The 14,482-nt window shown below is 37.7% G+C and overlaps 1 protein-coding gene and 1 non-coding gene across 8 annotated transcripts in view; one reads left to right on the top strand and one right to left on the bottom strand.

Annotated features, from left to right (window-relative positions):
* The window catches only part of IHO1 (interactor of HORMAD1 1), a 42,606-nt gene that overhangs the window by 5,898 nt on the left and 22,226 nt on the right, over positions 1–14,482 (top strand). For 6 of the 7 annotated variants that reach the window (XM_038566447.1, XM_038566446.1, XM_038566442.1 and 3 more), the window contains 3 exons: positions 7,009–7,078; positions 10,591–10,765; positions 12,497–12,660. In XM_038566447.1, the coding sequence (XP_038422375.1) occupies positions 7,023–7,078; positions 10,591–10,765; positions 12,497–12,660 (395 nt within the window). In that variant the 5' untranslated portion in view covers positions 7,009–7,022. Of the gene's footprint in view, positions 1–4,508; positions 4,570–7,008; positions 7,079–10,590; positions 10,766–12,496; positions 12,661–14,482 lie in introns of those variants that run through there. The other variant, XM_038566448.1, reaches the window with a different exon arrangement.
* LOC119864821 lies at positions 13,032–13,135 on the bottom strand. The gene has a single exon (XR_005375303.1). It is a non-coding gene; the product is annotated as a U6 spliceosomal RNA (small nuclear RNA).

Genomic DNA, 14,482 nt, shown 5'->3' with positions numbered 1-14,482 from the left:
GTGGCTCAGTCAGTTAAGCGTCCAGCTCTTGATTTCAGCTCAAGTCATGATCTTGCAGTTGTGGGATTGAGCCCCACATTGGGCTCAGTGTGAAGTTGCTTCAGATTGTCACTCCACTCATTCTCTCAAAAAAAGTAAATCTTTTTAAAAAATTTATGTAGTCAGATTTGTTGGTGTCTTCTCTTATTATTTCTGGATTTTGAGTCAAAGTTTTCCCCATGTCCAGGCTATAGAGGAGTTTGTGAGCTTCCCCTCCAGTGCTTTTATGGTTTCATTTTTATATTATCTCTGATCCATTTGGATATTTTGTAGTGTTTGGTAAAAGGACTAGATCCGGGCAGCCCGGTGGCCCAGCGGTTTGGCACCACCTTCAGCCCAGGGCGTGGTCCTGGAGACCCGGGATGAAGTCCCCCGTCATCGGGCTCCCTGCATGGAGCCTGCTTCTCCCTCTGCCTGTGCTTCTGCCCTCCCCCCTCTGTGTGTGTGTGTGTGTGTATCTGTCATGAATAAATAAATAAAATCTTTTAAAAAAAAAAAAAGGACTAGATCCAATCCTAATCTTTTTCTCATATAGCTATTCAGTTATCCCAACTCTACTTCTTCTTCTTCTTCTTTTTTTTTTTTTTAAAGATGTTATGTGCAAGAGAGAGAGTGAGAGAGAGAGCTGCAGGAAGAGATGAGGAAGAGGGACAAGTAGACTCTGTGCTGAGCGCAGAGTCCCACTCAGGGATTAATCTCAGGACCCTGAGATCATGACCTGAACCAAAACCAAGAGTTAGATGCTTAATTGACTGAACTACCCAGGCACCTCTCAACTCTACTTTTTAAAATCTCTTTCTCGAGATGCCTGAGTGGTTCAGTGGTTGAGTGTCTGCCTGCTGCTCAGGGCATGATCCTGGTCTGGGAACCAGTCCTGCATTGGGCTCCCTGCGAGGAGCCTGCTTCTCCCTCTGTCTATGTCTCTGCCTCTCTCTGTGTGTCTCTCATGAATAAATAAATAAAATCTTGAAAAAAATAAAATGTCTTTGGGGATCCCTGGGAGGCGCAGCGGTTTAGCGCCTGCCTTTGGCCCAGGGCGCAATCCTGGAGATCCAGGATCGAGTCCCACGTCGGGCTTCCGGTGCATGGAGCCTGCTTCTCCCTCTGCCTGTGTCTCTGCCTCTCTCTCTCTCTCTCTCTGTGACTATCATAAATAAATAAAAAAAAATTAAAAAAAAATAAAATGTCTTTCTCTCCTCAATATATTTGAGATGCTATCTTTTTTTTGAGATGCTATCTTTATCATATATTCATATACATTTCCATTTTCAGATAGATCTATTGTTATAAATCTATTCTACTGGCTTGTCTATCTAATCATGTACCAATATACATCTGTAAAATTGTAGAAGATTTATAATATATTTTTAATACCTAGTAGGGCTGGCTTTCCCCCCAGCCCCCATTCCCCCCCCCCCTTTTTCTCTTTCCTCTTTTTCTATTTCAGGATTTTCCTGGCTGGTCTTGCTTGTTTCCCCAAATGAGCATTATAATCAGTTTTCTCCCTGTAGAAAAAAAAAAATTATGGTATTTTTTTGGGACATTTCAAAGTTATAAATTAACCTGGATAGATTTAACATCTTTGTGATGTTGATTCTTTCTATCGATGAACATGATGTATCTTTCTCATTATTTGGGAATGGTTTATAGCTTTCTTTACATAGCTTTTGGACATTTCTTGTTAAAATTTTGCCTAGGTTTATTTTCAGCTTTAATGAGATATAATTAATAAATAAAATTGTAGTATATTTAAAGTGTACATCATGATGATTTGACATTGTGAAAGGATCTCCCCCATCTGGTTAATTATTACATTCATCACCTCTTATTATCACTTATTTGTTTATGTATGTATACATGAATTTATTTATTTGGTAAAACTATTTAAGTTCTACTCTCTTAGCAAATTCCAATTATACAATACAGTGTTATCAGCTATACTCACCCCACTATTCATTATGTTTTCAGACCTTATTTATCTTATACCTAAAAGTTTATATCCTTTTACCAATGTTTCCCTATTTCCCCTACCCTCTAGCCCTTAGCAACTACTTTTCTGCTCTGTTTCTATGAGTTTGACTTTTTTTTTTTTTTTTTTAAGTTCACATGTAAGTGAAACCATGCAGTATTTGTCTTCTCTGGCTTATTCACTTAGCATAATGCCCTTACGTTCCCTCTATAGTGTCACAAATAGCAGAATTTCTTTCTTATGGCTGAATAATATTCCTCTCTCTGCGTGTGTGTATTATCGTTATCTATTCATCCACTGTGAGACAGTTTGTTTCCATATCTTGGCTATGTGAATAATGCTGCAATGAACATGGAGTACAGAAGTCTCTTCGATATCCTATTTTCATATCCTTTGGAGATATACCCAGAAGTAGGATTGCTGGATTATATATAGTAGTTCTATTTTTAATTTCTTGAAGAAACTCCATACTTTTTTATAGTGGCTGCACCAATTTACATTACCACCAACAATGCACAAAGTTTTCCTTTCTCCTCATCTTCACCAATATTTATCTCTTATTATTTTGATGATGGCCATCCTGATAAATGTGAAAGGATATCTCAGTGTGGTTTTGATTTGCATTTCCCTGATGAATAGAGATGTTGAGCACTGTTTCATGTACCTTGGGCCATTTGTGTGTCTGCTTTGGAAAAATATCTATTCAGTTCCTCTATTTGTTAATTGATTTGTTTGGGTTTTTTTTTTCTATGAGTTGTACAAGTTCATTATTTCGGATATTAACACTTTATTAGATATATGGTTTGCAAATGTTTTCTCCTATTCCACAGGTTGCCCTTTTCACTTTGTTGATGGTTTCCTTTGTTGTGTAGAAGCTTTTCAGTCTGGTGTGGTCTCACTTGTTTATTTTTTGCTTTTGTTGCTTTTGCTTCTTGTGTCAAGTCCAAAAAATCATTGCCAAGACTGATGTCAAGTAGCCTATCCCCTATGTTTTCCTCTAGGAATTTAACTATTTCAGGTCTTAAACTTAAGTTTTTAATCCATTTTGAGTTGATTTTGTATGTAATCTAAGACAGAGGTCCAGTTTCATTCTTTGGTATGCGGCTGTCCAGTTTTCCAAGCACTATTTATTAAAGAGACTGTCCTTTCCCCATTTTATATTCTTGGCTCTTTTGTCATAAATTAATGAACCATATATACATGGGTTATTGTCTGGACAATCTTTTCTATTCCATTGATCTGTGGGTCGAGTTGTTTGTTTTATTATTGAGTTTTTAAGAGTTCTTTGTATATTTGGGACACCTGGCTAGCTCAGTGGAACATATTACTCTTAATCTAGGAGTCATGAGTTTTAGCCCCATATTGGGTATAGAGATTAGAGATTACTTAAAAACATAATTTTTTTAAAAAGGGTCTTTTTTGTTGTTGTATATTTTGGATACTTTGGATGCCTTTTTCTTTTTTTAAATATTTTATTTATTTATTCATGAAAGACACAGAGAGAGAGAGGCAGAGACATAGGCAGAAGGAGAAGCAGGCTCCATGCAGGAAGCCCAATGTAGGACTTGATCCCAGGACTCCAGGATCATGCCCTGAGCCAAAGGCAGACACTCAGCTGCTGAGCCACCCAGGTGTCCCAGGATGCCTTTTTTCTTTTTTTTCAAGATTTTATTTATTTATTCATGAGAGACAAACACAGAGAGAGAGAGACAGAGACAGAGAAAGAGAGACAGAGACACAGGCAGAGGGAGAAGCAGGTTCCATGCAGAGAGCCCTATGTGGGACTCTATCCCGGTCTCCAGGATCAGGCCCTGGGCTAAAGGTGGCGCTAAACCGCTGAGCCAACTGAGCTGCCCTCAGGATGCCTCTTTCAGATATCATTTGCAAATATTTTCTCCTAGTATGTGGCTTATCTTCTCACTTTCTTGACAGTGTTTTTCACAGAGCAGAAGTTTTAATTTTATTATTTATTTATTTATTTATTTATTTATTTATTTATTTATTTATTTATTTTAGAGCAGAAGTTTTTAATTCTAGGGAATTCCAGCTTATTAATTCTTTCATTTATAGATCATGTCTTTGGCATTGTAGTTACAAAGTCTTTGTCAAGTGTAGGAGTCATCTAGATTTTCTATGTTCTTTTCTTTTTTCTTTTTTCTTTTAAGATTTTATTTATTTATTCACAAGAGACACACACAGAGAGAGGCAGAGACACAGGCAGAGGGAGAAGCAGGCTCCATGCAGGGAGCCCGACGTGGGACTTGATCCCAGGACTCCAGGATCACACCCTGCGCCAAAGGCAGGCTCTAAACCGCTGAGCCACCCAGGGACCTCCCTCCTATGTTATTTTCTAAGAGTTTTTATTATTTTTTTTTAATTGTTATTTATTTATTTATTTATTTATTTATTTATTTATTTATTTATTTATTTATTTATGATAGTCACACACACAGAGAGAGAGAGAGGCAGAGACACAGGCAGAGGGAGAAGCAGGCTCCATGCACCGGAAGCCCACCGTGGGATTCGATCCCGCGTCTCCAGGATCGCGCCCTGGGCCAAAGGTAGGCGCCAAACCGCTGTGCCACCCAGGGATCCCTCTAAGAGTTTTTATAGCTTTGCATTTTACATTTAGGTTTGTATCATCCGTTTTGAGTTAATTTTTTGTTAAGGTATAAACTCTGTGTCTAGATTTTCTTTGCATGTGGATATCCAGATATTCCAGCACAATTTGTTCAAAAGACTATGTTTTCTTTGTTTTATTGACTTTGCTCCTTTATCAAAGATCAGTTGACTATATTTGAGTGAGTCTATTTCTGGGCACTCTCTTCTGTTCCATTGATCTATTATTAGTCTGTTCCTTTGCAAATATCTCTCTCTCTCTCTTTTAAGATTTATTTATTTATTTATTTATGAGAGACACAGAGAGAAAGAGGCAAAGACATAGGCAGAGGGAGAAGCAGGCTCCTGACAGGGAGCCTGATGTGGGACTTGATCTCAGATCCTGGGATCAGGCCCTGAGCAGAAAAGGTGGACATTCAACTGTTGAGCCACCCAGGCGTCCCAATACCACACTCTTTTGATTAATGTAGCTTTATAGTAAATCTTCAAGTTGGGTAGTGTCAGTCCTCTGACTTTGCTTTCCTCCTTCAGTATTGTGTTGGCTATTCTGGATCTTTTGTGTCTCCATATAAACTCTAGAATCAGTTTGTCAATATCTACAAAATATCTTGCTCAAATTTTTTTGAGATTGCATTGAATATATAGATCAAGTTGGAAAGAACTGAAATCTTGACAATATTGAATCTTCTTATCCATGAACATGAGTATCTCTCTACTTATTTAATTCTTCTTTGGTATCTTTCATCAGAATTTTATAGTTTTCTTCATATAGATCTTACACATATTTTGTGAGATTTATACTTCAGTATTTTGGGGTTCTAATATAAACGGTATTGTGTTTTTAATTTCAAATTCCATTTGTTCATTGCTGGTATATAGGAAAGTGATTGACTTTTGTATGGGAATCATTTTCTGATACCCTCAATGGTAATATAACCTGATAAATATGAATGTTCCGTGAGATCAGGGAGACAAAATTTAGAAATTGGGTTTGTTTCATAAAATCCAGGCTCTATGATCATAATAATGAACCATATTGTGCAGTGTATCAGGTTGGAAATGAGCAGAGTTGGAAATAAGAGGTATGGGAAAGCACTTTTGCCCAAAGCATTCACTCTTCATCAAGCTTTTTTTTTTTTTTTTTTTTTTTCCCATCAAGCTTCTTATTGCCCAAATTCCACAGCACAGTTGGCATTCCAGTATCCTATGATCTGGAAAGAACTAGTCCTCTTGGGAGAGGTTATAGTTTAAGTCATTCATTGTATCAGGCAGTGAAAAATAGTTTATTGGTCTTTTCCTAAAAGCAGATTATTAACAGGTTTGCAAGAGAAAAGGACAAGAGAGTAGAAGATGGAATTCAAATTTACTGTCTCGCAGATGACTGAGATCTCCCTGGTATTAAGAAGGAAGGGATTTGTATGCAATTTAATAGCAGAAAATAGGGGCACCTGGGTGCCTGTGGTTGAGTGTCTGCCTTCGACTCAAGTCATCCCAGGATCAAGTCCTGCATCAGGCTCTCTGCAGGGAGTCTGCTTCTCCCTCTGCTTATGCCTCTGTCTCTCTCTCTGTGTATCTCATGAATGAATGAATGAATGAATGAATGAATGAATAAAATCTTAAAAAGATAATAGCAGAAAATATCTATCTTTTCTCTTTAAAAGGATTTTATTTTTAAGTAATCTGTACACCCAACATGGGGATCAAACTCATAACCTTCAAGATCAAGAGTCACATGTTCCACTGACTGAGCCAGCCAGGTGCTTTGAAAATACCTTTTTCTGACCCATACTTAATGGGAGTTTTCACCAAATGGATGGAAATATAGTTGCTGAAATGTCTTCATCTACATATAATAGTCACCAGTAAAGTGATTTTAAAGATTTTATTTAATTGTTCATGAGAGACACAGAGAGAGAGAGGCAGAGACATATAGTTGGAGGGAGAAGGTGGCTCCCTGCAGGGAGTCAATGTGGGACTCAATCCCAGGACCCCGGGATCATGCCCTGAGCTGAAGGCAGATGCTCAACCACTGAGTCACTCAGGCATCCTATAATCTTTGGGGGAAAGTTATACTACCTTAACTTTTTTTTTTTTTTAAGAAGGAGGTTTCCATTTTATTTTATTTATTTTATTTTATTTTATTTTATTTTATTTATTTTATTTTATTTTATTTTATTTTATTTTATTTTATTTTATTTTATGAGAGAGAGGCAGAGACACAGGCAGAGGGAGAAGCAGGCTCCACACAGGGAGCCCGACGTGGGACTTGATCCCGGTTCTCCAGGATCATGTCCTGGGCCGAAGACGGCACTAAACCGCTGAGCCACCCGGGCTGCCCACTATCTTAACTTTTTAAATTAATATCCCTCTCTTTCTAATAGGGTAACCATAAGAAATGAATTTTAATGTCTGGAATATCAAAGAAATGCTCAGTATTCCTTCTGGCTCTGGGTAAGTTTTCTGGTTTATACTCTGATACTGAGGATTTTTTTAAAAAAGATTTTACTTATTTATTTGAGAGACAGAACGAGAACAGGGTGAGGGGCAGAGGAAGAAGCAGACTCCCTGGTGAGCAGGGAGCCCCATGTGGGGCTTGATCCCAGGACCCCGGGATCATGACCTGACCCCAAGGCAGATGCTTAACTGAGCCACCCAGGTGCCCCTGATACTGAAGATCCTATATTGATTTTGTATAAAAAGTCTCCCCTTCTTATTAGTTAATTAGTAATAGAGTTATTTCATATAGCTTCTTCCCCTTTTCTTCCCTTCCTTTCACTGCTCTCCCATACTTGTCTTTTTTCTTTTGCTTATTTTCTGATTATAAAACCAATGTCAATTCAGCTATGTGTGTTAATTGAGCAGTGGTTCTGTGTCCAACACTGGGCCTAGAGACTATGAGGCCTGTGAGAATTAGACATGGAGTGATTGATATTGAAACATCAAGGAGCAAAATTAAGACCATGTTCAGATATGTATTTATTCAGTTGTATAGTACAATGGTAGGTACTGTGGAGTTAAGAGCCACTCCAGCTACTGACAAGGCTCACTGAGATATTGCCCCTTCTACTACTCCACTGAAGTATTTACATTTGTGTCTGCCAGCCACGCAGTGGGCCTGCCATTGCTAACGTGGTAGATATGCCCCAGAAGTAGTGTATATTTAAGAGATTTCTAATTGCTTTTGGTATGTTTTATTATTGGATAGTTTATTTCCTTCCTAACACCTTCCTGAAGACAGTTATTATTTTTTTTTTTTTTTTAATTTTCTCCCACTCCTTTTTTTTTTTGTTTTTTTTTTTTTTTTTTTTTTTTATTTATGATAGTCATACAGAGAGAGAGAGAGGCAGAGACATAGGCAGAGGGAGAAGCAGGCTCCATGCACTGGGAGCCCGATGTGGGATTCGATTCCGGGTCTCCAGGATCGCGCCCTGGGCCAAAGGCAGGCGCCAAACCGCTGCGCCACCCAGGGATCCCTGAAGACAGTTATTAATTCAACAAAAACCTAGAGCACTGTACTTTTTATTTCTCAAAAAGAAAAAAAAATGCTTACAGTTGATACAAGTAGGGAAAATGTCTTTGTTAAATTCCAAATCAGAACTTTAAGATATAAATCCTACATAATTTCTATAAGCTCACAGTTTTTTTTTTCCAGCTCAGCTGATTATTCTCTTTGATCTAAGAGGGTAGTCACAGAGAGCTATTAAAGCTATTTTGAGCAACGATTATGCAACCTATATTATATGTGTGCAGCCCATTACTTTAGCTAATCTTAGAAAATGGTTTTGTCAGTGAAATAATTGCTCTTTCCTGTGTTTGAGCTATTAGAAATTTTTAAAATATTTTATTTATTTATTCATGAGTGACACAGGGAGAGAGAGAGGCAGAGACAGGCAGAGGGAGAAGCAAGCTCCATGCAGGGAGCCAGATGTGGGACTCTATCCCAGGGCTCCAGGATCACGCCTTGGGCTGAAGGTGACGCTAAACCCAGGCTGCCCGAACTATTAGAATTTTTGTCTTACATTAATATATGATGGTTCCTTTGGCTTAGAATATGTACGTATATGCTATCTAATTACTTTAGATTTGGCTTATTTATTTATTGGAGAGGAAGGAAAGAGAGACAGAGGGTAAGGGGAGGGGCCTAGGGAGAGGACAAAGAATCAAGAATTTTAAGTGGGCTCCATGCCCAGCACAAAGCCCAATGTGGGACTCAATCTCACAACTCTGAAATTAGACCTGAACCGAAATCAAGAGTTGAATGCTTAACCAACTGAGCTACCTAGGAGCCCCTAGATTTAGCTTTTTTAAAAAGGAATTTGTGATTTGTGTTTGTGTGTTTTAATGAAAAGTATGTTTTTTTTCAGGTTACACAATAGCATTAAGTAACACAAATTGTTATTGAGATGTCTTACAAGTAAAAACTTAAAGATCATATTTTACTTGTCTACCTGCTTATGTGCTGTGTCTGTAAAAGGCTTAGTACACTGTGTTCAAGTGTTACTGTGTCATTATCAATATCACTCTCTTTTATATTAGAAGTTTAAAGGCTGGCATAGAAATCTATGGGAATCTAGAAGTCCACAGCTGGAAGTGCTTAATTAAAGTAAGCAAGAATAAGACACTAACGGTGTGAAAGGGAACACCACTTTGTTTCAAAAACAATTTTTAATGAATCCTTCTGTGCACAAATCTGAGTTGATCATATTCTTCAGTCTGGATAAGACTGATATTAGTCTGCTAGCTGCCATCACAAAGTATCCTAAACTGGATGGCTTCAACAACAGAAATTTATTTCTTCAGTTCTGGAGATTAGAAGTCCTAGAACCATATGTCAGCTAGAAAATTTCTGGTGAGGGCTCCCTTCCTGGCTTGCAGACAATTAATTGTCTTCTCTCTGTGTCTTCACATGGAAGAGAAAGAAAGAGGACGACAAACTCTCCCATCATGAAAGCCTCACCCTCGTGACCTTGTCTAACCCTAATTACCTCCCAAAGGCCCCATTTCTAAATATTATCACATTAGAGATTAGGACTTCAACATAAGAATTTTGGGAGAACACAAACATTGAGTCTGTAACTAAGCTGTCTTGTGTTTTTTGTATTATGACTCCTACTCTCCCTGTAATCCTGCTTCCTTCCTTCCTTGTAGGCACATTCTGGAGAGTTAATGAGAGTTCTAATTTACCTTCTATATACTCAGTTCCATACTTGTTTGGTGTGGTATGATGTAGATTTAAAAGGTTATATAAATGATATGTGATAGAGTTCATTCAATTTTTACTTTTTTTCTGCACTCAAAATGACATTTTGGAGACTTATCATGTGGTTATATGTAAATCTAGTTTATTGCTTCTGACTAATACATCAGTTATATGCATACACCATATTTTATTTTTATCCATTCCCTTAGTGATTAACAGATTCAACTTTCTTTTTTAGAGAGAGAGAGTATGTGTGAAAGAATAGGGTGGGGAGGAAGGGCAGAGGGAGAAGGAGAGAGAATCCCAAGCAGGCTCCACTCCCAGCACAGAGCCCTATGTAGGGCTTGATCCCATGACCCTGAGGTCATGACTTGAGCTGAAATCAAGAGTTGGATGCCCAACCAACTGAGCCACCCAGGTTCCCCCAGATTCAATGTTCTTTTAATCTCTAAAAATTTCAGGAACTTCCCTGAAGGGTGTTATAGCTCACAGTTCTATTTTACAAGGAATAATGGTGTCATTCCTTAATGTTTGAATTTCTATCTGATTATTCTCCAGTAATCAAAATGTCTGGCATTCAGAATTTGTGGTTTTTTTTTTTTTTTTTTTATAGATAGTATTGGCAGTGTGCAGGGGACTAGGAAGTCAAAATAAACTAGTACTCTGCCCAGAGTATTTTGAAATGAATATCTGTGAATTATGATTTCATTTGTTCAGAATGTTTGTTCACTTGATATACTTCTCTTTTCTTGCTTAATTTCAGGACCACTAAGTCATCTAGCTGGAATAATAATCAGACTGATCACTCTAGTCTCAGTGATTCTCAGTTCCTCTTTGGATCACAGTTCTGTCCAGAAAGTTCAGAGACTCTGTCAGCACCCTTGGACTTTGGTGTCCACTTGAGACATCCAAAACAGTCACAACCGAATTCTCTGGACGTGAGTCTCATTTCTAGAATTTCTCTGCACATATTTCATAGTCAATATGGAGATAAACTATAAAGAAGAATTATTCTGTTGGATTATATTTTAGAATTTACATCTTTAAGGATTACTCTCCTAAAAAAAAAAAGGATTACTCTCCTAAATGGATTTGTACTTGATCGGTGATTCAGTAATCTGACAGATTTGGTAGTCTGAAATAGAAAAAATATATATGTTGCAGAATATTGCCAGTACCTTGGCCCTCAGGGAGAGCCAAATATTGCATGACATTTTCTAAGACATACTATTGTTTGTGAAAATTTCATAAGAAACAAGGGCTTTAGAAAAATAGGAATAAAGTAACATAAATTTTATTTTAAATGAACATTTTTCTAAGAAACTTTAAGTACTTTGTGGATTTTAGTCTACTATGCTACATTATCTCCTTGAAGAAGGACATAAGGATTCTGAGGACTTAGTTAATGAATAAGGGCCAGAACCAATAATAGAGTCTCCTGAGTTCTCAATTTTTTGAGACCAGCCTGTCTTCTTTTGTGTGTCAGAAATATTTTTATATATTTATTTATTATGGTCTAAAACTAGATTTAACTCTGTATACAAACTTACCTGCATCAAATAGAGATTCCGTGGATAAGATTAGGTCAGTGCTTTAAGATAGCAGGGTATGCTCTCAGATAAGTATTTCAATACAAAAATTGGTCCCCAGTGATATGAAGGAGGAAAGGTACTCCCTGAATGTTTCAGAGTAAGTTTTGCTTTAGAATGCAAGCAATAACTCACTGCATGCCAGCATGCCTACTGTCCAGTCCATGTCAAACTTATCAAGAAGTCTAGTTCAACTAGTAATTGAATTAAACTTATTAATATATGAACTTTAACATATCATCTCAGAGGGGCAGCCCGGGTGGCTCAGCAGTTTAGCGCTACCTTCGGCCCAGGGCCTACTCCTGGAGACCCGGGGTCAAGTCCCACGTCTGGCTCCCTGCATGGAGCCTGTTTCTCCCTTGGCCTGTGTCTCTGCCTCTCTCTCTCTCTCTGTGTGTGTCTCTCATGAATAAATAAATAAAATCTTAAAAAAAAAAAAAAAAACATATCCTCTCAGAGACAGTATAAATAATTCTGTTATTGTCTTCAAATCTGTGCAACTGATTTTAAGCCATTTTAGCTGATTTTTTATTTTTATTTTTATTTTTATTTTTATTTTTATTAAGTAGGCTCCACATCTAACGTGGGGCTTGAACTCATGACCCTGAGATTAAGAGTCACGTGCTCTACTGACTGAGTCAGCCAGGTACCCTGATTAGCTGATATTTTAAATATCTTTGGGCTGGTAAGGCAGAAACCTTATTAATAAAAAGAGTTGCTTTAATGTAATTTTTTGATTTATATAAATTAAAAAGGAAATACTACATGCCATGTTGTTTGTTTGTTTGTTTGAAGATTTATTCATTTATTCATGAGACACACAGAGAGAGAAGCAGAGACACAGGCAGAGGGAGAAGCAGGCTCCATGCAGGGAGCCCGATGTGAGACTCGATCCTGAATCCCGGGATCAGGCCCTGAGCTGAAGGCAGACGCTCAGCCGCCGAGCCACTCAGGCATCCCAACCATGTTGTTTTTAATATTATGGTTTGCACTTAAATGTGACTCTACATTGTGTAGAAAATACTGAATGCTATAAATATTTTCATGTATGAAATGCTATGATTTTTTTTCATTTAACAGAGTGAACCTAGTATTTTCACAAAGTACCAGGCAAAACCCCAGCTGTTTGGAGGAGATACACAAGATAGAGGTTTATTTCCTCTTCCTTTGTCAGTTGGAAAATCAAAAGGCCTTTTGGAACAGTTTGAAGAGAAAAAGAAAAGTGCAAAAGACAAATGTGACAGGTATGTAAACCATTCAAGTAGATGAGACATCTCATCTTTTCTCAGGGAAACAGAAAATGGAATATTAACAGTTAAATAATTCTATTTCAGCATGATAACACTCTTGCTGTTATAGCTCGTCTAATAGTTACTCTTTATTTGCTTATTTGTCAGTGTGGCTTGTGGCAAATTTGACTATGACTGCCACAGTTCTGGCCCTCTGAAAAGGAAGCTACGGGACTTCTTAGAGAAATACAATATTCAAGTAATGTTATGTTTATTTTCCCTAAAATTCTGCCCTTTAATTTGTTGTTTTTTCAGATCATCAGAGTTAGGAAATTATATAACAGTTGCTTTAGCATTAAGAATATAGCACATGAATTATTATTTTTTAAAATATGTAATGGTTCCCGAATTTGAGTGTCATTCTTGTGCAGGGGCCATGCTAATCTCTGTGTAGTTCCAATTTTAGTATATGTGCTGCTGAAGTGAACACAGCACATGAGTTCTTTAAAAAGCTGATTCAGGCTATCCAGGCTGATTTCCTCACTTTGAAATGTTGGTGGTTTTTGTTGTTGTTGTTTATTCATTTATTTGAGGGAGAACAAGAGAGCATGCATGAGTAGGCGGGAGGGGCAGAGGGAGAGGGACAAGCAGGCTCCCTGATGAGCAGGGAGCCCCGCGTGGGCTCAATCCCAGCCCCAGTCCCAGGACCCTGAGATCATGACCCTAGCCAAAGGCAGATGCTTAACCAACTGAGCCATGCATGCACCCCAAAATGTTGGGGGTTTTTGTTTTAAAGATTTTATTTATTTATTTATGAGAGATAGAGAGAGGCAGAGACATAGGCAGAGGAAGAAGCAGGCTCCTTGCAAGGAGAGCCCGATGTGGGACTCTATCCCCGGTCCCAGGATCATGCCCTGAGCCGAAGACAGACGCTCAACCGCTGAGCCACCCGGGCATCCCTGTTGGGTTTTTTTTTTAAGATTTTATTTTTAAGTAATCTCTATACCAACGTGAGGCTCCAGCCCCAAACGCTGAGATCAAGAGTCACGTGCTCCACTGACTGAGCCAGCCAGGTGCCCCAAAATGTTGGTAGTTTTTAAGGTATACCCTACATTTTATACATAGTCTTATTTGTTTTATATTTATTCATTTACCTTAGCAAATACATGAGATAAATTAGGGCTCCTCTATTAATTTATAAATAAGTAATTTGAAGTCAATTAGGAAATTAAATTGCTTATTTCTTGGTAGTAAATTATCAGAGAACATCTTTAGGTATCATGGAATTCATAACACTCAAGCAGAGATATACGTTATTATTTCTGTGACAGTGAAGATCTATCACTTAGTGTCACCAGTAGTACTTTCCTGTTGAAAGAGCCAGAATTTCTTTAAGAATTCTTTTTTTTTTATTAGATTTTATTTATTTATTTATTTATTTATTTATTTATTTATTTATTTATTTATTTATGAGAGACAGAGAAAGAGGCAGAGACACAGGCAGAGGGAGAAGCAGGCTCCATGCAGGGAGCCTGACGCAGGACTCAAGCTCAGGACCCCAGGATCACGACCTGAGCTGAAGGTGGCACTAAACCGCTGAGCCACCCAGGCATCCCTCTCTCAATATTTTCTTCTTTGTTTCCTTTTGCTATCTCTCCCTATATCATTTCCTTCTCTCTCTTTTTTTTTTTTGTAGTGAAATTAGTTTCTATTAACAGTTATTATTAACTAGATAGCAAAAACTATATAGCACTTATTTTTTTTATAGCACTTAAATAGAACAAATAATTGAGGACTCTGAATAATCTCTCCCCATTAAAAAAATTTTCAAGCTCAA

The sequence above is a fragment of the Canis lupus genome, chromosome 20 (genome assembly GCF_011100685.1).
Source record: "Canis lupus familiaris isolate Mischka breed German Shepherd chromosome 20, alternate assembly UU_Cfam_GSD_1.0, whole genome shotgun sequence".
NCBI lineage: Eukaryota > Metazoa > Chordata > Mammalia > Carnivora > Canidae > Canis > Canis lupus.
This window is presented reverse-complemented; position numbering and strand designations above follow the sequence as displayed.